This window comes from Callithrix jacchus, chromosome 15, assembly GCF_049354715.1.
Source record: "Callithrix jacchus isolate 240 chromosome 15, calJac240_pri, whole genome shotgun sequence".
Lineage (NCBI taxonomy): Eukaryota > Metazoa > Chordata > Mammalia > Primates > Cebidae > Callithrix > Callithrix jacchus.
The window spans coordinates 7,049,863-7,074,488 of NC_133516.1; the positions used below are offsets into that span (position 1 = coordinate 7,049,863).

The following is a 24,626-nucleotide window of genomic DNA, read 5'->3' on the forward strand; positions in this document are numbered from 1 at the left end:
TTGTTTCTCCATCTAAATTAATACTTTCATTTTAGAAGCAAAATCTCGCTGAAATGCAGTCATTTGCTGAAATTAAGGCATCTCCGTTCACATTTGCGGCTGCTCTGCTCTGTTTCTCTCATGGCCTTCAGCTGTGCTCATTTTCAATGAAAATGCTGATGCCTCAGGCCCCAAGTGGTCTCTGCTTCCAAAATGCTTTCAGATCTTCACATCTGCTTGGAACCATCGAAGACTTTTCCCTCAGTAGATAAGCAAAATCTGACCGCCCATGTTGCAGGAAAATACAATTTGCCACACCAAGGGAAGGGATCAGGTCTAGTAACTGCTTCTGGAATAAAACTTCACACATGCAAAGGAGTGGGAAGCTGTGGATGCCTGTCCAAAGGGCAAAGGTATTAATCCGCAAAGAAAACATGTTTTCCCATTGCTGTGGTGATCAGCTTATACCCAAAACCAAACCATCGATTGCTGGTGTGTTAATTCCTAATCACAAATGTTGATCTCGACCATAAAATTAAAAGTATTTTAAAATGACAAGCTGGCCAATGTGCAGCTGGAACCCTGCCAGGTGAGAGGTCACAGGGCACCCTTATTCATCCATTAGCCTGGGTTTCTTTTCCATTAGGTTTGTGGGGAGACAGCACTACACAATAGAATGAGCCTGGGCCTTCAAGAATTCCAAGATTGGGTGGGTTCACAATTCCCATCACTTACTTCCTATATGTCCTCACAAATGTCATGAGATTTCTCAGTTCACTCCTTTTTTGAGACAGAATCTCACTCACCCTGTCGTCCAGACTAGAGTGCAGTGGCATGATCTTGGCTCACTGCAACCTCCACCTCCTGGGTTCAAACGATTATTCTGCCTCAGCTTTTGAGTAGCTGGATTACAGGTGCCCGCCACACCCAGCTAACTTTTATAATTTTACTATACATGGGGTTTCACCATGTTGGCCAGGCTGGTCTCGAATTCCTGACTTCATGATCTGCCCACCTCAGCCTCACAAAGTGCTGGGATTACAGGTGTGAGCCACTATGCCTGGCCCACCTACTTTTAAAAAGAAATTACTACCCAGCTTATACAGTTGTTGAGAGAACAAAAGAAGGTAGTCTATGAAAAGCACCAACTGGGGGAAAGGAATGTGCAGTCAGTGATTGCTTGCGATATAATGAAAGGGTCAATGTATTTTTTTCCCTTATTAGCAAGATCCTAAGGCACCTATCACTGTCCTTCCATCCATCAAGCTGGACACAAGACCCTCCACTGCTTCGCCATCCTGCCCTCCTTCTCCCGCACACCTTCTGTGCCTGCAAACGGGGCCGGGGTGGGAGCTGGGATGAAGAGAGTGCAAAGTAAAACATACAGAGGTAGGGGCTGGAGCATGGCGAGAAGCTGCCACACTGTGGGAATACAGGGTGAGGACAGTTGATGATTTTAAAGCCTGCCTCGTGTTACCAGTGAATTCAATAAGGAAAAAGACTCAAGTCAAGCACTGCAGAATACCACATCCAATGGAAGTCGCTGAAAAACTTCTTGTGCGTCAAACTTTGTCTAAGTTCTACTGCAGTTTGCTTAAAGCTGTTCTATTCAAAGGCCTAAACTTTACACAGATAGATAATGTTAGAGATTCAGAAAAGATGTTTCAGCCTCAGGAACTGAGAAACGATTCCCTTAGACTGTGCCTTCCTCACCACTAGCTCTTGGGCCTGTGTTTACTCTCCCTCTTCCTTTGTAGCGTGTGGACCGAAGAGTCTCAATGCACCTTGCTGAACGCGTCCATCACAGAAACATTTAATTGCTCCTTCAGCTGCGGTCCAGACTGCTGGAGACTCTCTCAGTACCCCTGCCTCCAGGTGTACGTGAACCTGACTTCTTCCGGGGAAAAGCTCCTCCTCTACCACACAGAAGAGACGATAAAAATCAATCAGAAGGTAAGAACTGAAAACGCACTGCCTTTCAGTTACCCCGCAGAGCTTGGCACCAGACTCTCTGCCTCTGAAGTTCCCCTTTGCCAGCATTTCAAAGAAAAATACTTTCAGAAAGCAGAGCCTGTTTCTTCCATTCAGAGAACTCGCTATGTGACTCATGCTGAAAAATATTTATTTTCTCTGTGAATTGTGGACAAATTGTTCCTATATTTGTGATAGTTTAGATTTAGCTTTCCCTTCCATTTGAAATGGTAAATATTAATATATCTTTTTTTCTAGATAATTTTTAAATTATACTTTAAGTTCTGGGATGCACGTGCAAACGTGCAGGTTTGTTACACAGGTATACACCTGCCCTGGTGGTTTGCTGCACCCATCAACCCGTCATCGACATTAGGTATTTCTCCTAATGCTATCCCTCCCCCAGGGTCCCACCCCCACCCAAAAGGCCCCAGCGTGTGATGTTCCCCTCCCTGCGTCCTAGTGTTCTCATTGTTCAACTCCCACTTACAAGTAAGAACATGCAGCTTTTGGTTTTCTGTTCTTGTGTTAGTTTGCTGAGAAATATATCTTTACACAAATAGACTGAGTCTTTCAAAGCAAGTATGCAGCTTAGAGATGTACAAGTGAAAACCATGTTTGTCATGTACCTGGGAACCATCAGGTAAAGGTGTATTCTGGTTTTCCACAGTCATTGTCACTTCGTTCTGTGACCTTAGGGATATAACTTAACCTTTCTGATCCTCAGCTTCCTTTTCTCTAAAAAGTAACAAATGGCCACCTTGCAAGGTCATTATGAAGATGAGACCTGAGTATGTACAGTGTTAATCAGAGCACGCTACCGTCAACCCATGATCAATCTGTGTGTGTGTGTGTCTGTTCTTCACATGTTATACTCATAGAAGCTGAATTTTCCAGCACTAATATATTCAAGTCCACATGGTAGATGTTCAGTGAATGTACATTTTATTAAAGCTTTACATAAAATTTCCATTTGTAAGGTCGGGGATGAAGATGTTCAGTGAATGTATATTTTATTAAAGCTTTACATAAAATTTCCATTTGTAGGGTCGGGGATGACCAGGAAAGTGTCAGCAGAACCAAGCTGCCATTACAATATTAAGTTAGATATATTGAGTTTTGGATTGGTAGTAACAATTAGCTATGCAGAACAATCTCACATGCCAAGACAACTCGATGCCACTCTTGGCTCTTACTACCACGGTACAACCCTTTGACCTCTAATCTTTCTTGTAAAAGCTTTTTTCATTAAATTGTCAGCACTTAAATGATAAAGCTTATAGTCACTGAAAAAATGCAGTCGATTCAAGGTTCAACACCGGCACAGAAGGTGAATAGGATTTGTTTCTGATGCAGACACAATGTAAGGAAACCCACCTTGCACTTTTGTTACAAGATCTTCAAAGAATTCTTTCAAATATCTCTGAGGACTCAACATAATAAATATTTCAGGGCATGTTGTTTGAAAATGCTTTCTCTGATTTTCTTTCGTTTGAAGTAGCCACAAATAGTACCCGTCCCAACCCTGTGCTGCAAAGTGTAAAGCCTAGCTCCCTCACAAAGTGTTTGTCTTTCAAGGTTTTCCCTTAAGTCAGACTTTTAAATCAAAGCTGACTGGTAATGACAAATGCCTATAAAACTCTTAAATCTGAATAGGCATCAAAAAGTGGGACATACTTTCATTTCCTCATTTTGACAATTTATCACTACAGCCCTATGAAAATGCATTATTGAAGCTATAAACGGAGAGCAAAGCTACCAATAAATGTCCCGGATATATATTCAGGACTTATTTGCTCTCAGCAGAATACTAGGTCATCATTTGGTTTATTGGCCCCACTATCTTGTTTTTTAAAGTAAATTACAACATATGGAACTGTGCATGAAATGAAAAAGTACATCTCAAGTATTACAAACACATTTGTAACCACCTTACGGGTAAAGAAACAACATTTTCTGTACCCCCAAAACATTCCACGGGTCCCCTCTCGATAACTATAGTCTCTGCCTCCACTAAAGACAACAACTTTCCTGTTTACGACAATTACAAGCACACACACGTCCATTAGGTGTAAACCTGGGAATGGAATATTTAAATCATAGACTATACATATCTGGAAGTTAAGAAGATAATGCCAAATGCTTTTCCAAAATGTATGTGCCAATTTACATTCTCACCAACCCTACGGATATGAGAGTTCTTATTGCTCCAAATCTTTCCCAACACTTGGTAACATCTACAACTGTAATTTAGCTAATGTGATATTTCCTTGTGATTCTGACAGCTTATGTTATCAAGCGCCTTTTCATTTATTTATTGGCCATTTGGATATCCTTTTTTCTGCAATGTCCATGCAAGTTGCTTGCCCATTTTTCTATGGCATTGTTTCTTCGTTACATTTAAGGTAGAAATTATTTAAATATGAACCTCTGTTGGTTATATGTGTTGCGAACATCTTCTCCCATTATGTGGCCTTTTCACTCTCTGAATGTCTTTTGATGAAAGAAGCTTCTAATTTCTGTGTAGCCAGATTTTGCCAATCTTTTCCTTTCTGTTCAGTGCTTTTGCTGTTCTGTTTAAAAAGTCCTTACCCACCCTAACATCATAAAGTCATTCTCCTAAATCACACTGTAGATGTATTATTCTCTTCCCTTTCACACATACAGTAAAATCTGACTGGAATTCATTTTTACATAGGGATCCAGTTTCTTGGGGTTTTGTTTTTGTTTTTGTTTTTCATATGGAAAACCACATGAAATGTCCAAACAATCCATCTTCTAAGGGATAGCCAGTCCATTTTTGAAGAGACCACACTCTTTCTCATTGGATTACTTTTATAATCTCACCTCTCCCTCTGTTTTATCAGAAGTCATCTATTCTGTTATTATTCTTTTTAAAGTCAAAAAATAACAGATGCTGGTGACGCTGGAAAGAAAAGGGAACGCCTCTCCACTGCTGGTGGGAATGTAAGCTACTTCAGCCATTGTGGAAGGCAGTTTGGTGAGTGCTCAGAGAACACAAAGCAGAACTGCCATTCATCCCAGCAATCCCAATATTGGGCATAGACCCAAGAGAACACAAGTTGTTCTGCCATAAAGACACATGGATATGTGTGTTCATGGCAGCATTTCTCACAATAGAAAAGATATGGAATCAACCTAAATGCCCATCAACAGTGGACAGGATAAAGAAAATGTGGTACATATACACCATGGAATAATACTGTACAGCTGTGAAAAAGAATGAGATCGTGTTCTTCGCAGAACATGGTTGGAGATGGAGGTCATTATGCTAGTGAACTAACACAGGAACAGAAAACCAAATACCACATGTTCTCACTTATAAGTGGTAGCTAAATATTGAGTACATATGGACACAATGAATGGAAAAGGACACACCAAAACCTGCTTGAGGGTGGAGGGAGGAAGGAGGGTGAGAATTAAAAACTACCTATAGGGTACTATGCTTATTAGCTGGGTGGTAAAATAATCTGTACAGCACACTCCTGTAACATACAATTTACCTATATAACAAACCTGCACCTAAACCTAAAATACAATTTTACAACTTGCAGTCTAGTAAAGAACATTGAAACATTTTAACTCCACTTTTTTATTCTTTTCTCATCTTCTATCTTATTATCATTTTTGTGTTATGTATCCTTGAAGCTCATGTAGACATATTACTGTTGTATATAATCCATGTAAATTAACATGGATTCCCATATTTTCCATTTTTATTATGCCTATTCCCTTATCTCTGTTCTTCTATCTGGGATCATCTTTAGTAGGATTTATTTTACTTTAGTAGTATTTATGTTAGTGCAATGTTTTCCCCCAAAAGTTCTCATTTTTATTTGTCTGAAGGCATTTTTTATTTCATTTTTCTTCTTGAAAGACACATTCACTGAGTACAAAATTCTAAGTTGGCTATTTTTTTCCCATTGTCTTCTGGTAATCTTTGTTACTGTTCAGAAGTTGGCCCTCAGTCTAATTGCTGCTTCTTTGAAGATAATCTTGGCCTATTTTGAAGATTATTTTATTGGTTTTTCTGCAATTTAACTATTATGTGACAAAACATGCAACTATTTTTATTTAGCCTAATTAGCATTAGCATTTCCAGGGCTTCCTTCCCTGCTCCTTAATATTCTTTGTCAATTTTAGAAAATTCTGTCATTATCTCATCAACACTGTTGTCATTCTCTGCCTCTTCACCTTCTGGGACTCCAATGGGCCATATGCTAGGCTTTCTCACTGTATCCGCTATGTGTCTTATGCTCCCTTTTGTTTTTCTCCCTCGTCTCTTTTTGCTTCTTTCTGGATGCATACCCATCTTCTAATTCAGCGATTCTTTCCTCTGCTCTGCAAATCAACTGTTAAACCCACGCACTGAGTTCTTAATTTTGCTTACTTTATTTTTCAATTCTAGAATATCCAATTGAGTCTTGTTTAGTCATTTCCAATTCTCTGCAACATTTATTTATTTATTTTTATTGGATTTTAGGTTTTGGGGTGCATGAGCAGAGCATGCAAGACAGTTGCGTAGGTACACACATGGCAGTGTGCTTTGCTTTTCTTCTCCCCTTCACCCACATTTGGCATTTCTCCCCAGGCTATCCCTCCCTACCTCCCCCTCCCACTGGCCCTCCCCTTTTCCCCCCAATAGACCCCAGTGTTTAGTACTCCCCTTTCTGTGTCCATGTGTTCTCATTTTTCATCACCCGCCTATGAGTGAGAATATGCGGTGTTTCATTTTCTGTTCTTGTGTCAGTTTGCTGAGGATGATGTTCTCCAGATTCATCCGTGTCCCTACAAACGACACAAACTCATCATTTCTGATTGCTACATAATATTCCATGGTGTATATGTGCCACATTTTTCCAATCCAGTCTATTATCAATGGGCATTTGGGTTGATTCCAGGTCTTTGCTATTGTAAACAGTGCTGCAATGAACATTCGTGTACATGTGTCCTTATAGTAGAACGATTTATAGTCTTTTGGATATATACCCAGTAATGGGATTGCTTGGTCAAATGGAATTCCTATTTCTAAGGCCTTGAGGAATCGCCACACTGTCTTCCACAATGGTTGAACTAATTTACACTCCCACCAACAGTGTAAAAGTGTTCCTTTTTCTCCACATCCTCTCCAGCATCTGTTGTCTCCAGATTTTTTAATGATCGCCATTCTAACTGGCATGAGATGGTATCTCAATGTGGTTTTGATTTGCATCTCTCTGATGACCAGTGACGATGAGCATTTTTTCATATGATTGTTGGCCTCATATATGTCTTCTTTCGTAAAGTGTCTGTTCATATCCTTTGCCCACTTTTGAATGGGCTTGTTTGTTTTTTTCCTGTAAATCTGTTTGAGTTCTTTGTAAATTCTGGATATCAGCCCATTGTCAGATGGGTAGACTGCAAAAATTTTTTCCCATTCTGTTGGTTGCCGATCCACTCTAGTGACTGTTTCTTTTGCCATGCAGAAGCTGTGGAGTTTCATTAGGTCCCATTTGTCTATTTTGGCTTTTGTTGCCAATGCTTTTGGTGTTTTGTTCATGAAGTCCTTGCCTACTCCTATGTCCTGGATAGTTTTGCCTAGATTTTCTTCCAGGGTTTTTATGGTGCCAGGTCTTATGTTTAAGTCTTTAATCTGTTAAGTTTTTGCCCGTTCAGTATGATATTGGCTGTTGGTTTGTCATAAATAGCTTTTATTACTTTGAGATACGTTCCATCGATACCGAGTTTATTGAGGGTTTTTAGCATAAAGGGCTGTTGAATTTTGTCAAATGCCTTCTCTGTGTCAGTTGAGATAATCATGTGGTTTTTGTTTTTGGTTCTGTTTATGTGGTGAATTACGCTGATAGACTTGCGTATGTAGAACCAGCCTTGCATCCCTGGGATGAATCCTACTTTATCATGATGAATAAGTTTTTTGATTTGCTGTTGCAATCGGCTTGCCAATATTTTATTGAAGATTTTTGCATCTCTGTTCATCATGGATATTGGCCTGAAGTTTTCTTTTCTTGTTGGGTCTCTGCCGGGTTTTGGTATCAGAATGATGTTGGTCTCATAAAATGATTTGTGAAGGATTCCCTCTTTTTGGATTGTTTGAAATAGTTTTAGGAGAAATGGTACCAGCTCTTCCTTGTGTGTCTGGTAGAATTCGGCTGTGAACCTGTCTGGACCTGGGCTTTTTTTGTGTGGTAGGCTCTTAATTGCTGCCTCAACTTCAGACCTTGTTATTGGTCTATTCATAGTTTCAGCTTCCTCCTGGTTTAGGCTTGGGAGGACACAGGTATCCAGGAATTTATCCATTTCTTCCAGGTTTACTAGTTTATGTGCATAGAGTTGTTTGTAATATTCTCTGATGATGGTTTGAATTTCTGTGGAATCTGTGGTGATTTCCCCTTTATCATTTTTTATTGCATCTATTTCGTTGTTCTCTCTTTTATTTTTAATCAATCTGGCTAGTGGTCTGTCTATTTTGTTGATCTTTTCAAAAAACCAGCTCTTGGATTTATTGATTTTTTGAAGGGTTTTTCGTGTCTCAATCTCCTTCAGCTCAGCTCTGATCTTAGTTATTTCTTGTCTTCTGCTGGGTTTTGAGTTTTTTTGATCTTGCTCCTCTAGCTCTTTCAATTTTGACGATAGGGTGTCAATTTCGGATCTCTCCATTCTCCTCATATGGGCACTTATTGCTATATACTTTCCTCTAGAGACTGCTTTAAATGTGTTCCAGAGGTTCTGGCACGTTGTGTCTTCGTTCTCATTGGTTTCGAAGAACTTCTTTATTTCTGCCTTCATTTCATTGTTTACCCAGTCAACATTCAAGAGCCAGTTGTTCAGTTCCATGAAGCTGTGCGGCTCTGGGTCTGTTTCTGAATTCTGAGTTCTAACTTGATTGCACTATGGTCTGAGAGGCTGTTTGTTATGATTTCAGTTGTTTTGCATTTGTTGAGCAGTGCTTTACTTCCAATTATGTGGTCAATTTTAGAGTAGGTGTGATGTGGTGCTGAGAAGAATGTGTATTCTGTGGATTTGGGGTGGAGAGTTCTGTAAATGTCTATCAGGTTTGCTTGCTCCAGGTCTGAGTTCAAGCCCTGGATATCCTTGTTGATTTTCTGTCTGGTTGATCTGTCTAGTATTGCCAGTGGAGTGTTAAAGTCTCCCACTATTATTGTGTGGGAGTCTAAGTCCTTTTGTAAGTCCTTAAGAACTTGCCTTATGTATCTGGGTGCTCCTGTGTTGGGTCCATATATGTTTAGGATCGTTAGCTCTTCTTGTTGTATCGATCCTTTTACCATTATGTAATGGCCTTCTTTGTCTCTTTTGATCTTTGTTGCTTTAAAGTCTATTTTATCAGAGATGAGAATTGCAACTCCTGCTTTTTTTTTTGCTCTCCATTTGCTTGGTAAATCTTCCTCCATCCCTTTATTTTGAGCCTTTGTGTATCCTTGCATGTGAGATGGGTTTCCTGTATACAGCACACTGATGGGTTTTGGATTTTTATCCAATTTGCCAGTCTGTGTCTTTTGATTGGTGCATTTAGTTCATTTACATTTAGGGTTAATATTGTTATGTGTGAATTTGATACTGCCATTTTGATGCTAAGTGGCTGTTTTGCCTGTTAGTTGTTGTAGATTCTTCATTATGTTGATGCTCTTTAGCATTCAGTGTGATTTTGGAATGGCTGGTACTGGTTGTTCCTTTCTATGTGTAGTGCCTCTTTTAGGAGCTCTTGTAAAGCAGGCCTGGTGGTGACAAAATCTCTGAGTACTTGCTTGTTTGCAAAGGATTTTATTTTTCCTTCACTTCTGAAGCTCAGTTTGGCTGGATATGAAATTCTGGGTTGAAAGTTCTTTTCTTTAAGAATGTTGAATATTGGCCCCCATTCTCTTCTGGCTTGTAGTGTTTCTGCCGAGAGATCTGCTGTGAGTCTTATGGGCTTCCCTTTGTGGGTGACCCTACCTTTCTCTCTGGCTGCCCTTAGTATTCTCTCCTTTATTTCAACCCTATTGAATCTGACGATTATGTGCCTTGGGGTTGCTCTTCTTGCGGAATATCTTTGTGGTGTTCTCTGAATTTCCTGCAATTGAGTGTTGGCCTGTCTTGCTAGGTGGGGGAAATTTTCCTGGATGATGTCCTGAAGAGTATTTTCCAGCTTGGATTCATTCTCTTCATCCCCTTCTGGTACACCTATCAAACGTAGGTTAGGTCTTTTCACATAGTCCCACATTTCTTGGAGACTTTGTTCATTCCTTTTTGTGCTTTTTTCTCTGATCCTGGTTTCTCGTTTTATTTCATTGAGTTGGTCTTCGATTTCAGATATTCTTTCTTCTGCTTGGTCAATTCAGCTATTGAAACTTGTGCATGCTTCGCAAAGTTCTCGTATTGTGTTTTTCAGCTCCTTTAATTCATTCATATTCCTCTCTAAGTTATCCATTCTTGTTATCATTTCCTCGAATCTTTTTTCAAATCTTTTTTCAAGGTTCTTAGTTTCTTTGCATTGATTTAATACATGATCTTTTAGCTTACAAAAGTTTCTCATTATCCATCTTCTGAAGTCTAATTCCGTCATTTCGTCGCAGTCATTCTCCGTCCAGCTTTGTTCCCTTGCTGGTGAGGAGTTTTGGTCCTTTCTAGGAGGCGAGGTGTTCTGGTTTCGGGTGTTTTCCTCCTTTTTGCGCTGGTTTCTTCCCATCTTTGTGGATTTGTCTGCTGGTCATCTGCGTAGTTGTTGACTTTTGGATTGGGTCTCTGAGTGGACACCCAGAATGTTGATGATGAAGTATTTCTGTTGCTTGGTTTTCCTTCTACCAGTCTAGCCCCTTCACTGTACGACTGCTGAGGTCCGCTCCAGACCCTGCTTGTCTGGGGTGCACCTCTAGCAGCTGTGGCACAGCGAGGGATGCTACCAGTTTCTTTTTATGCTATCTTTGTCCCAGGATGATGGCTGCCTAATGTCAGTTTTTTGGATATAGAGGGGTCAGGGAGCTGCTTGAGGAGACAGTTTGTACTTTATAGGGGCTTACTTGCTGAGCTGTGAGCTCTGTTGTTCATTCAGGGTTGTTAGGCTGTTATGTTTGATTCTGCTGCAACAGAGATCATTAAAAAAACCCTTTTTTTCCCTCAAATGCTCTGTGTTGAGGGGTTTGGGCTTTATTTTTGAATGTCCGTTGAGGTCCTGCCCAGCTAGGACGCAGACTATCCACTGTTTGCCTGCCGAGGCTCCGCCCTGCTGTTGTGATGCTCGCCCTGGCTCTGCCGTTCTGCTGTTCTCCGCCACGCCCTGTGGCGGAGTCTCTCTGTTGTAGCGGGTTGCCTCGGCAACGGCAGGCTGCGTCAGCAGTGGGTGTGTATCTCAGTAGGGACGGGTTGCCTCGGTAATGGTGGCCGCCCCTCCCCCTCAGTGCGTCTCGGGCTGTCTGCATGGGGCTTGTTTGAAATCGCGGTTTTGTTCGTCCCACTGGGCCAACGCTAACACTCTGTCCCGGCAATCCCCTGGCTGGCCTACTGTCCAAGTCTAGCTCAGTCTCGAGTCCAGCCCTCTCACGTCTCTGGTTGCCGGTTCAACGGGGCACCCGGACAAGCGCGCCCTGTGGGGAGCGCTGGGTAGGGCCGGCCGCCGCCACCCCGGCTGCCGGCTTTGCCAGGTGGAATATCTGCCTGGCGTCCCGCGTCTCCTCTTCACTTGGGAATTTCCCCGTTCCGTGGGCAACAAAGATCAGTCTGGAAATGCAGCTCAGACTCACCTCTCCGTGGACACAAGGAGAACTCCAATCCTGGGTTGTTCTCACAGCCTCTGCAACATTTTAATCACTGTCCTTTAAATCCTTCAGCATAAAAAGTAAAATTACAGTCATTATGAAGTCGATTTTGATATCTTCACTGTTTGTACCTGTTCTGTTTTTGTTTTCTCTCATTTGTTTTCATGTTGTCTTACAATATCTGACTTTTTAAATTAGGTTTCAGATATTATATTTCCGAAATTATTTATAAAAAATAACTTTAATTCTAGGATAATGTTATAACAGCATCTTTTCCAAAAATATTTGCTTCTGCCAGGCACTTGCCATTCAGGATCACCTCATTCTGACTTCACAAATTGTTATACTCAAATCCGAATGGAAGTCCCTGTGAGGACCAGTCTATTTCAGGCAGCTCTTTGGAATCTCAACCCAAAGTGAACAGGGGAATTATCAAGACCCCAACTTGACAGATCTCCAATAATAATTCCTGCTTATAGATCTGCAAGAGTGTCAGAAATGCCAGTTAGCCTCCTAGGCTCTCACCACCCTTCCTCATCAGGAAATGCTCTCAGGGAAAAGACAGCAAACGTTCCTGGCCCAGTGGTTCTTTATTTTCTGGATAGCTAGCCTCTGCTTTTAATCTGACATATACACACTGAAAATACACAATTATCTCCATGTCAAAGGGTCACTAAACCATCTTCATGCAAAATGAGGAATATTCAAGATAATTCTGGCAAAAACAAAAAATTCTCAGTGTCAACTCCCTTTCCTGTTATCCTCCCCATGCTCCCCAAAAATAATGGTCTCCCTCACAGTTACCAAGAAATGGGTATGGTTGTATTGAGATACATTGGATGCTACTGAAAACGGCTGACCTAAGACGATAGGAGGTGAAAGGGTATTAGTGAAGCTGCCTGCATCTTGGCAGAAAGGATTTTATTTTTACATTTTCACCCTGTCTCAGATAGTTTTTTCTTTCGCCTTTAAACCCAGTGCCCAACCTCCTGTCAACATTATGACCGAAGCTGCTTAAGCTGATCAACTCTCGTGCTCTCCGAAGCCACCGGCTGACTAATGGGCTCTGGGAGGCAGAAGAGGGCTCAGGGGTCCCTGCCTCCCTTGGCCACAGGCCATCACTAGCATCATAAAAGCAGCCGCTGAGTGTTAATTCACTCGGGTTGTTGCTTCTGAATTCCTCAATGCTGATCTCCTTCAGGAGTTTAAAACCTCTTTTACTCACCAGGAATTCCCAAAACATGCCCATATGGTTTGAGGGTAGATTAAAAATATAGTTTAGTCCAAAAAAAGAAAACTATACCCATTTTTGGTATATTACATAATACTATATATCTGGTCTGATGATGTAGAAAAATCCAAATTCAGTTTCTCCTACTATATTCTCACAACATGCTGGTAACACCAGATGTGGGGGGGAATGGGGGGTGTTCCCCACACATAATGAAGCTGAGATCAAAATAATAAAATAATTTTCCCAGAGTTACACATTCACTAGCTAATTATATCTGAATTAAAATCTAAGTCTCTTTACTTATCACGCTTGCCCTTAAAGAGTAAAACGTTAGAGCATGCCCTTGAGAGAGTAAAGACGAGTTCTAAAACATCTAAATTCCATGAATTATTTATCCTTCTGACAGATATTTTGGTGAACAGGTGAGAATCTACACCTTTCCATCCTATTCCAAGAGGCACTTAGGATCAAGTAAGAAACGGCGAGCAAGGAATAGAATTACCTGTGATCCGTAGGTAAGATTAGGTCTGTAGATTCAGCCCCATTTTACATAGAATAGATATTAAGCAGATAGAAGCTTACCTTGAAATGGGGTAAAAAAAGAAGCGGGGGTTGGTGGCGGGGAATAGGCCCTGAAATTTGGCATTTGACATCCCATAATTAGCATTTTAAATTTGAGATATTTCTTAGACATTTGCTGAAACTGCCTGCAGACCACAGATTCAGAAACACTTTTGTGATGGACAGAGTTTAGTCACTCCTTTCCAAAACTGAAACCTGGGCAGCAGAGGGTATCTTTATGTATAAGTAAAAGAAGGAATGTGCCAGAAAGAAGCTGACACTGAGTGTGGAGAAGACAAGTAGGGGAAAGGGACCTAGTCCTTTCCAGTTGCCAGGAGGGAGGGGTGTGGTGAAGAGTCAAGGTAGATTAGACATCTGCCTCTTTCTTGGACTAAATGGGTACACCGGACTCTGGGGGCTCCATGGTTAAACTCTCTGGGTATCATCTAATCACAAAGCTCCAGGAAGATTCTAGCTCCTTGGTCAATTTCCTAGGTCTTTCAAGTTTCTCCTCTACTCCAAATCAAACAGAAGTGCCATGATGGATATGAGACCCACGGGCAAAGACAGGAAAGGAAATCCTCTCTGCAGTGGGACCTTGTCTCCATACTGAAAGAAACAGTCGTGCCTAACAGTGTGAATTCTGCTTTCCTTTTCACTGCTAAATACTTGGAGCAGTCCACTTGCCAAAATCAAGCAGATACTAGAAGCTCAAACTGAGCAAGTCTAAGGTAAATGTTGTAAGATCCACTTTTTAAAAAAAAATATATTGGTAAAGAACATGAAGTCTCAAAAGGAGTGGGAAGAAACAAAGTCTCACTTTATTTTCTCAACTCCTCTATTCATCACTAATGTTCAAAAATTCAAAAGTTCAAATATATTTGTGAATTCAAGGCTACCTGCTGGTAATCTATACATTCTCTGAACATTCAAGTTATGTCCCATTCTCAAGCATAGAGTGGGAAGTCTGGTATATTATATATGCTTAATAAATATGTGCACAATATTCATTGTTTGAGAACACTAGAAACATCCCCTTGACTTTGGAACCAGTGATATTTGTGTTTCACATGAGCATTGCTCTTTCCAGTTTTGGTTTTTGTTTGCTTTCTTGCTTCCTGGACATGGCAGACTAGGACCTGGCTGCTCAGTTCCTACAGTACCTTTGTGGCCTACCTCTACGATGGCAGTCTTTACTGAAAGGTGCTTTAGCTGCATTCCCATTCCATTTAATCATATATTTCTCTATATACATCCTATATTGTTTATGCTTTTATCACCCATATATATCATGCTACATGGTATGTCAGAGACAATAAATATTGATTGGGTTTGATTAAACTTCTAACCCCATTTCAGAAATAAGATACTTCCCTCTTTATAAAAAGCCAAATGAAAAACACACCCTTCCCTTAATGTGACCTGAGAAATTGATACCTTCCTTCCTGCCAACACAAGGAAAAGGAGGCTGACAGTGAGGTTATTCAGCCAAACACTCTCTCTTACTGCCTCCTCCCTCCCCACATCACTTATTTTTAAGATGAAGGCACATCACTCTTTGCCTCACACAAGCCTACTGAAGCATGTCTGAAAAAAGCCCAACAGGTGTTTTCTCAAACCTTCTGTACATCATGAGAAAAAAAATAGCTGTTCCAAAAAATTCTGGAAGTAAGGCTAAGAAAAAAAATTCAGTCAGTTCTCCAAAAATCAGAGAGAAGATGCAATTGCTGGACCTGAATTGCCTACAAGAGGGAAAGGGTGATCAGGAGACACGGACAGCATGAAAGGTTCTTCAGTTGGGAAGGGAGAGCACATAACCATAGGTCCATCCTGGGGTTTTCAATACTAAGGAGAAGTTTCTGTCTGTCAAGAATCTAAGGACTGGGAAAAGCAGTAGGATTTTATTAACAAAACTCAAGATTAAGAGAGGTAGGTGTGAGTCTAAACCTTCCACTGAATGCCTGCTTCAAAGGTTTGATACATTTATATAGCCACATGTTACAGCAGAAAAGAAAGAATGACCTATAATCATGGTAAAAATATTAACATATTTTCATCAGTACTGAAATACGTTGTATATATGAAATTATTACTCACATGTTCTTTGTGTCATATATCATGCAGGGTCTAAAAGCTAAATCTTCCCTTTCCTCCACCTCCCACTGAAAAAGAAAGACCTAAAAATGATGGATGTTTATCTTTTCTATCTAAATTTTATTTTTCCAACTAAGTTATATCTCAGTAAACTTTTGTGTATTGAAATGCATTCTATGTGTTCAAAACCAGTGACATGAAAATACTCTCCAAACACATGATAAAATCATAGGATAACTAAATCTTCATTCTAAATTCACACCTGGCTAAGAAACATACTCGCGGCCATCATTTGAGCCACAGAAACAAAAAGCTAGAACCCTAGTGTAGAATTCCGCATAATGCAAAGCTCCTAAGACAAAAGGGCAAGAGACAGGATGTCAGCGCCATTCAACAGGACTGCCTCTGCAAAACCCATGCAACTAGTAATTTTGCTTTTCTTAGAGATTTCATGGTTTAGTTTGTGATGCTTGATTGAAGACTTTCAGAAGATCATGTGCACAAATGTGAAATTCCAATAGAAAAACATGTTAATGAAAAGTTATTGAGGCTTTACACATATTCATCATTTAATCCTCACACACACACACACATCTGCCATGAAGGCTCTATTAACCTCATTATATAGATTTAAAATATTGACTCTGAGAGGCCACATAACTTGCCTACAGTCACAGTAAACAGATCTCCTGAACACAAGTTAGGAGCTTGTTATATACTCATACATTCATGATCACCAAGGACCTATCAATAATAAAAGTAGATGACTGATTGACATACGGTCGAATTCTCATTACCAGGGGCACTTAACAGTCTAGTGACAGCTGGTTTGTGTGTGTGTTAAAGATGAGAAAGAGATGAAAACACCAGGGCAGCAGAGGACCTTTTCTCCACTGGTGTCTGCCTGTTGCACGATTTGTACCACTGGCACTGAAGTCCCACTATCAATCAAGTATGAGGCAAGCCTCATCCGTCCAGCCCAAATGCAGTCTGTGAAAGCCCACTGGCTTTCAACTTTCATTAGCAGCTCCTGTGTTACAGTTCTGCCAGATGGTCTCAGTGGTAGTTTATATGAAGAATCCTATCTACTGACAGAATTATTGCCATTGGCTGACAGATGTTTCTTTAAAAATATATATTTTTAAATTGAATCAATTCACAAAAGGATAAGAAAAGAAAAAACTTCACTTTCAATGCAATGCCATTTTTACTGAGATCATTTCAATAACTTAGCACTGTTCACCATTGAAATTTCTTCTATAAACTATCTTGGCACCAAAATATACAGATACCTGAAGCAGTCATAGTTTAAATTCAACCAGAAATGGTATGTCTGTTATTTTTTAAATGCTTTGGTTCAACAAATATTTCTAAAAATGTTAAAGAAATGATCAGGGCATCTTTAAAAATGTCCATTTTTGAAGGACAAAAATAAAGGTATTCCCACACTGCCTAACATGGAAAATTCACTTCATGGCAGTCAAAAGCCAGTTTTACACTAAATTATAACTGATTGAAACATTCTGCTTTCTTGGAGAAACTTTCAGCTACAAGAGGATCAAGTACAAGAGGATAAATACAAGTACAAGAGGATCAAGTACAAGAGGATCAGTACAAGATGATCCCCTGCTCTCCTCACCCATACGAATGTAGCCACATTTATACTTAGCTGGTTAAGGTGTCAACCAGACCTTGCTACGAGAATAGCCCATTAAACATGGTTTATAATATATGCAGCATGCTCATCCTCCATTCTTAACTAGTCAAAGAACTTTCCTGCTATCTATAGTCAAATAATTCAATGATTACAGCTCAGCAAAAAAAGCAAGGTGCCTGTGTGTCCACTAATAGTCAGGGAAAAGAGTAATCCAAATATACTTCATTAGCTAAAACTCTTTGTTTTTTAAATATTTCATTCCTGGGAAATCTGGTCTAAATTTTTCTGAAATTTCAAGCTTCTACCCCAAAACTTACATCAATGTACCTCAAAGTTAACCTTATCTGTGTCTCTGTGTATAGTCATGGAGGTTGTGCTTTGCACAGGGGTACCAATCACATTGTAAAAGTCATATATGTGAATACTTATAGTCACAATTTGTAATTTGGTAAATGACAGCAAGATGTGGGTTTCATAAATAAAATCAGTTTATTATGATAGTTTTCCAACTAAAAATAACAATGTTTTGAAAAAGGAACATAGTGTTTCCACTCACACTAAACACTGTACAGAGAAGCAGTAATTCTGACAGAAACCAATTCAATTCTGATAAATCAGATAAATTAATCACTTGATAACATATATATAAAACAAGGGGCAGGAAAGTAAAAAGTCTATTGAAAGGTTCTTACCAACAGAGACTAGAGTTAACCAAAACCCCCAACATTTCCCAGAAAAGTGACTTAAATCACTTCTTTCCAAGCTAAAAAAAAAAAAAAGCCTCATTATCCTATCAGTTTTGTCACAGCACATTTATAAACCAAGGAAACAGGTTACAGAGATTTCCTCACAGATAGCTTTTTTAATTAAAAAAACATACCCAACTATATCTAACACAAAATAAAAAGAAAAACTACACAAAAAGTAATTTAATTCCATCTGTATCTAGCTAAGAAATAGGATAAAGGGAAGGACAAAAATAAAGGTTTGGATTTTTTTAATATAAATAAAGGAAGAGGAACAGAAAGAAAGATTTAAAGCCAGGTGGGGGCTAAAGGAAGGGCAAGGAAGGAAAAGAGAGATACCAAAGAATAAAAAATCCAAAGATTTAAGTGTGTATTAATCTGTTTTCACACTGCTATAAAGAATAATTGAGACTGGGTAATTTGAAAAGGGAAAAGGTTTCATTGACTCACAATTCCATGTGGCTGGGGAGGCCTCAGGAACCTTACAATCATGGTGGAAGGGAAAGGGGAAAAAAGACATCTTCTCTAAGTGGCAGGAGAGAGAGAGCACGAGGGGGGAGCTGTCAAATACTTTTTTTGTCTTTGAGGCGGAGTTTCACTCTGTTGTGAGGCTGGAGTGCAGTGACGCAATCTCAGCTTACTGCAACCTCCGCCTCCCAGGTTCAAGTAATTCTCCTGTCTTAGCCTCCTGAGTAGCTGGGACTACAGGTGCATGCCACCATGCCCAGCTAATCTTTGTATTTTTAGTAGATAATGCGGTTTCAGCATGTTGGCCAGGATGGTCTCAATCTCTGGACCTCATGATTCACCTGCCTCAGAGCCCCAAAGTGCTGGGGCTACAAGCGTGAGCCACCGCACCTGGCCTAAACACTTTTAAACTATAATATCTCATGAAAACAGCATAGGGAAACCGCCTCCATGATCCAGTCCCCTCCCACCAGTTCTCTCCCTGACACATGGGAATTACAATTTGAGATGAGACTTGGGTGGAGACACAGAGCCAAACCATATCCTTCTGCCCCTGACTCTTCCCAAATCTCATGTTCTCTATATATTTCAAAACCAATCATGCCTTCCCAATGGTCTCACAAAGTCTTAACTCATTCCAGCATTAATTCAAAAGTCCAAGTTCAAAGTCTCATCTGGGACAAAGCAAATCCCTTCCATCTATTAGCCCGTAAAATCAAAAGCAAGTTATTTACTTCCAAGATACAATGGGGGTACAGGCGTTGGGTAAATGCACTCATTCTAAATGGGAGAAATTGGTTAAAACAAGGGATCACAGGCCCCATCCAAGTCCAAAACCTGGTCAGGCAGTCAATGAATCTTAAAGTTCCAAAATAATCTCCTTTTACTCCATGTCTCATATCCAGAGCACACTGATGCAAGAGGTGGGTTCCCAAGGCTTGGGCAGCTTCACCCTGTGGTTCTGCAGGGTACAGTCCCTGCAGCTGCTTTCATAGGCTGGTTCTGAGTGCCTGCAGCTTTCCCAGGCACACAGTGCAAGCTGTCTGTGGATCTACCCTTCTGGAGTCTGAAAGACAACAGCCCTCTTCTCACAGCTCCACTAGGCAGTGCCTCAGTAGGAACTCTGTATGGGGGCTCCAACCACACATTTCCCGTTGACACTGCCCTAGCAGAGGTTCGCCATGAGGGCTCCTCCCCTGCATCAGAATTCTGCCTGGACACCCAGGCATTTCTACATATCCTGTGAAATCTAGGTGGAAGTTCCAAAACTTTACCTCTTGTCTTTTGCACACCTATAGGCCCAACAACACCTGGAAGGTGCCAAGGCTTGGGGTGTACACCCTCTAAACAATGGCCTCAGAAGCAATGACCTTTGAGTTGTAACTTAACCCATTATAGCCACAGCTAGCATGGCTGGACAACAGGGCACCAAGTTGCAAGGCTGCACAGCACAGCAGGGCCATAGGCCATTTTTCCTTCCCATGCCTCCAGGCCTGTGATGGGAGGGGCTGCCACAAAAATCTCTGACATGATATGGAGACATTTTCCCCACTGTCTTGGCTATTAACATTCAGATCCTCTTTACTTTTGCCAATTTCTGCAGGAAGCTTGAATTTCTACCCAGAAAATGGGTTTTTCTTTTCTACCATTGGTCAGACTGCACATTTTCCAAATCTTTATGCTTTTAAACATAAGCTCCAATTTCAAATCATCTCTTTGTGAATACATATAACTGTACATTGCAGGAAAAGCCAGGTAACCTTTTGAGTACTTTGCTGCTTAGAAATTTCTTCTTTCAGATACCCTAATCATCTCTCCCAAGTTCAAAGTTCCACAGATTTCTAGAGCTAGAGGAAAATGCTACCAGTCTCTTTGCTAAAGCATAGCAAACACAACCTTTGCTTCAGTTCCCAGTAAGTTTCTCATCTACATCTGAGACTACCTCAGTCTGGACTTCTTTGTCCCTATTACTATCAGCATTTTGGTCAAAACCATTCAACAAATCTCCAGGAAATTCCAAACTTTCCCACATCTTCCTGTCTTCTTCTGAGTCCTCCAAACCGTTTCAACCTCTGCCTGTTACCCAGTTTTAAAGTCGCTTCTATATTTTTGCTTTATCTTTATAGCAATACCCCATCGTCTTGGTACCAATTATCTGTATTAGTCTATTTTCACATGGCTATAAAGATACTACCTGAGACTGGGTAATTTATAAATATCAAAAGGAAAAAAGGTTTAATTAACTCACAGTTCTGAAGGGCTGGACACGCCCCAGGGAACTTACAATCATGGCATAAAATGAAGGAGAACAAGGCACGTCTTCTCATGTCAGCAAGCAAGAGTGAGAACGTAAGGGAGGAACCACCAAACAGTTTTAAACCGTGAGAACTCACTCTCTATCATGAGAACAGCATGGGGGAAGCTGCTCCCATGATCCAACCACCTCCCACAAGGCCCCTCTCCTGACTCATGGAATTACAATTCAAGTGAGATTTGGGTGGAGACACTGAGCCAAACCATATCAAAGTGTGCAGCAATAAAGAAAGGACAGACATGCAAAAGAGATACCCAAAGAAAAGAGAGGTGAAAAGATCGAAAGAGAGGTAGCGGAAGTTCTTAGGTGAGTGGTGATTAAAGAACAAACTTATTCGGTTCTGCTTTATTTTTCCTCGGCTTATAGGAAAAGCTACTTTGGCATCTAAATGCATCTGACCCACTCATCTCAGCTTTTTAGCTATTCAATATTCCCACACATTATGAGATTTCTTTTTCAGTAATTCAATGGAAGTGTAGCTGTTCTTTTATCAGTTTTAAGGTAACCAAATAAAATGAAGCCAAGACAAAAAGATAAGAGTAACCTACTCTCCCTGTGAGAACCGGAAGGTTTGCTGTTATGTGGACAGATGTGGACTGACAAAAAAGATGGCAGAGGTAACATTCTGATTCCATAAAGAAGTATGTTCAATAGAGAACAATTAAAACCTATCGTACCTAGCTATAGCAGAAAGAATCCACTGGGAGTCATTTAATTTATTTTATGTATGCAACATGGAATGATTAGATCAAGCTAATAGTATATCTGTCATTTATTTCAATCATATAAGTGAGCGATCAAGGGACATCTTGGTCAGATACCTTAGAATATTGTTTTAACCAGTTTGTTATTTATTAGTATTTCCAAAGGCTCCAGCTTGAATATGAAAAGAATAACCACCATGGTCACTCCACAGCTCACTAATTTGGACACAATACTCCACACCCTCTTCGAGTCTGAAACACGCAGAGTATCTTCTAGTAACAGTTTGTCTCATTCTCTGCAGTGCTCCTATATACCTAAGTGTGGAAAAAACTTTGAAGAATCCATGTCCCTGGTGAATGTTGTCATGGAAAACTTCAGGAAGTACCAACACTTCTCCTGCTATTCTGACCCAGAAGGAAACCAGAAGAGCGTTATCCTAACCAAACTCTACAGTTCCAACGTGCTGTTCCATTCACTCTTCTGGCCGACCTGCATGATGGCTGGGGGAGTGGCAATTGTGGCCATGGTGAAACTTACACAGTACCTCTCCCTGCTCTGTGAGAGGCTCCAACGGATCAATAGATAAATGCAAAAGTGGATAAAATGATTTTTGTTAAAGCTCAAATACTGTTTTCTTTCATTCTTCACCAAAGAACCTTAAGTTTGTAATGTGCGGTCTGTTATGAGTTCCCTAATATATTCTTATACGTAGAGCAATAATGCAAAAGCTGTTCTATATGCAAACATGATGTCTTTATTATTCAGGAGAAGAAATAACTGTTTTGTGTCAGTTGGTGGTTTTCATAATCTTATTTCTGTGCTGGAACTAGTACTTTCTTCTCTCATTCCACCAAAATAGGGCTCAGTTATTCATTTGCCAAGCTTTGTAAGGAATGTAGGTGACATCAATGTGATAAAGTCTGTGTTCTGAGTTGTCTTGAAAACAAAATTTTTTATCACTCATCGTTTACTAAAGCTACAGCCAAAAATATTTTTTTCTTTTCTTGTTCTAAACTGAGCCCTATAGCAAGCGAAGGGACCAGATTTCCAAATTAAAGGAAGTTAGGTGCTTTCCTTGTATTTTTTACCATATCACTGTAAAAAAGAGAAGAAACCCAGCCAGCTACTCTTTTTCCATCACTTTTTATTTATAACTTTAGATTTTTAAAACTAATTTCCAAAATATAAGCTGTTTTCATTAGCCAGTTCTATAATATCTTCCCATGATTTATGTAGAAAATGAACAGACCCCTTTTCCACTTAAGACCCTGCTACTGTGTGAAGAGACGATACTTATAAGGAGTATCATTACCTATGAGCTGACTGAATCTTGGTAGGTGCTCCATTACAATCCAGACAAGTCTGTGTTACTAATATTTGTGTGGAAATCCTTATTTCATTTCAATTTAACTGTTAGATGGTAAAATTAAGATGCTACTTGCTGGTAAAAATTGGTGGACTGATTTCATTGGGTAAATCTGTTGTGGCAAATTGATGTGTTGGAATATTGCTCTTGGGAGTTTATGTTTAAGTTAATGAATGTGTAGTATCTTCTTCTGACAACTGTTCCCTATTGGGATTTTAAAGCTATGTGCACAGAATATTTGTCTCTTCTACATGTTTTATTTTTCTATTTACGATTCCCTTTTTGTTGATATATTTTATACACTGAACAGATCTTTTTTCTAACACATATTTGAACTGAATAACAGACATAAAGCCTTTGTTCACATTGCTATTTACTTACTGTGTCTGGGGGAAAATAGGTGGGATTGATTTCAAATAAAAACATTCCATCTTTCATTTAATATCAATATAAAAAGAAGAAGACAAACATCTATCTTTCTCATCTATATTTAAGTACCTTTTTGTAATGTAGTATCAAAGTTTTTTAGGTATTGCGAAATTTTACAGTCATTTGTGGAATGAATGGTAAAACTAATCTGATGAAGTGGAAAATTATTCTGCAATATTGTAATTCATAGTTTGACTTTTCATAAGCAAATAAATCCCTAGGATGTAATCAGGACTTCAAATGTGTAATTAAAAATTTTTTTAAAAATCTAGTAAATTGCAAGATTCGAATACTTCTTGCATTCTGAGCTGACAAGCCTATGGTATTCCAAAAATTGGTATTTCACTATTTTTAAAGGTATTTTGAGTGATTACAAAGAAAGTTTCTTAACACCCAAACACATACGTATAACGTTGTGACCATTTGAAAATAGGATGAAAAACTCTTTTATTTCTACTCCACTTAAAGAATATAATTCTGAAGATTCTAAGGAAATATTTGAGACTATAGAGCTGAAAATGTGCCGTCCTTAATGTTCCTTAGGCTTCCCTCTGAGCGATCCAACAGTGAAATATATGTGAGTGAAATTATCAGATGGATTATTTTTACTTAACTCTGAATTTTTATTAAAATTCCCAAATAATGTTTAAGATAACAATGTAGAAATTTTTAAATAATGACACCAAAAAGAGATTAACTGGTGCCTTCTAGAATCCCAATACAGCAACAGCCCCTTCAAATAATTTAGATATATACACAATTAATGCTCATTATTAAAGGAGAAAGATCTAGGACTAATAATAATGTTTTAAATGCTTTGCACATTAACTAACTTAATCGTTTAATAACCCTATCGGAGGAGGTATTATTATCTCATCCTCCAGATGAAAATGTTGAAGCTAAGAGATGTTAAATAATTTCCCCATGTACTAAGATGGTGAAGAGGTAAGAGGATAGTCTGTAGCTTTCCTGCTATGGTGGCCATTTCCGTGATTTTGGAATCTTTTAGATAACACTGGGGATGCTGAGGCTTGGAAAAAGATCATAGGAGTGAAGAAAGAACATGGGACTGAAAGTCAAAGACTTCACTGGAGATAAGGTGACGGGTTTTTAAAGTTCTCAGTTAGTCTCTTGACTTCCTTGGCTGTAAAATGAGGAGGTGAGGTCAGCTGATCACCAAGGTCCCTTTTAACACTCACGGTCCATCCCAGGCATGTGAAAGGAGGAACGAATACCATTTATTAACTTCAGAGCTCAGGTGTGATTCTCAAACAGAATCTGTGTATAGCAATCTGTGGATTAAAAAACCTCCTTTCCGTTGATATTCCCAGT

The 24,626-nt window shown here is 39.7% G+C and overlaps 1 protein-coding gene across 3 annotated transcripts in view; it reads left to right on the top strand.

Annotated features, from left to right (window-relative positions):
- Positions 1-23,565, top strand: part of KCNMB2 (potassium calcium-activated channel subfamily M regulatory beta subunit 2) — a 284,223-nt gene extending 260,658 nt beyond the window's left edge. For all 3 annotated transcript variants that reach the window (XM_008981235.4, XM_035276101.3, XM_054245355.2), the window contains exons 4-5: positions 1,737-1,932; positions 21,801-23,565. In XM_008981235.4, coding sequence (XP_008979483.2) covers positions 1,737-1,932; positions 21,801-22,085 — 481 coding nt within the window. In that variant the 3' untranslated portion in view covers positions 22,086-23,565. The remainder of the gene's footprint in view (positions 1-1,736; positions 1,933-21,800) is intronic.
- The last annotated feature ends 1,061 nt before the right edge of the window (positions 23,566-24,626 follow it).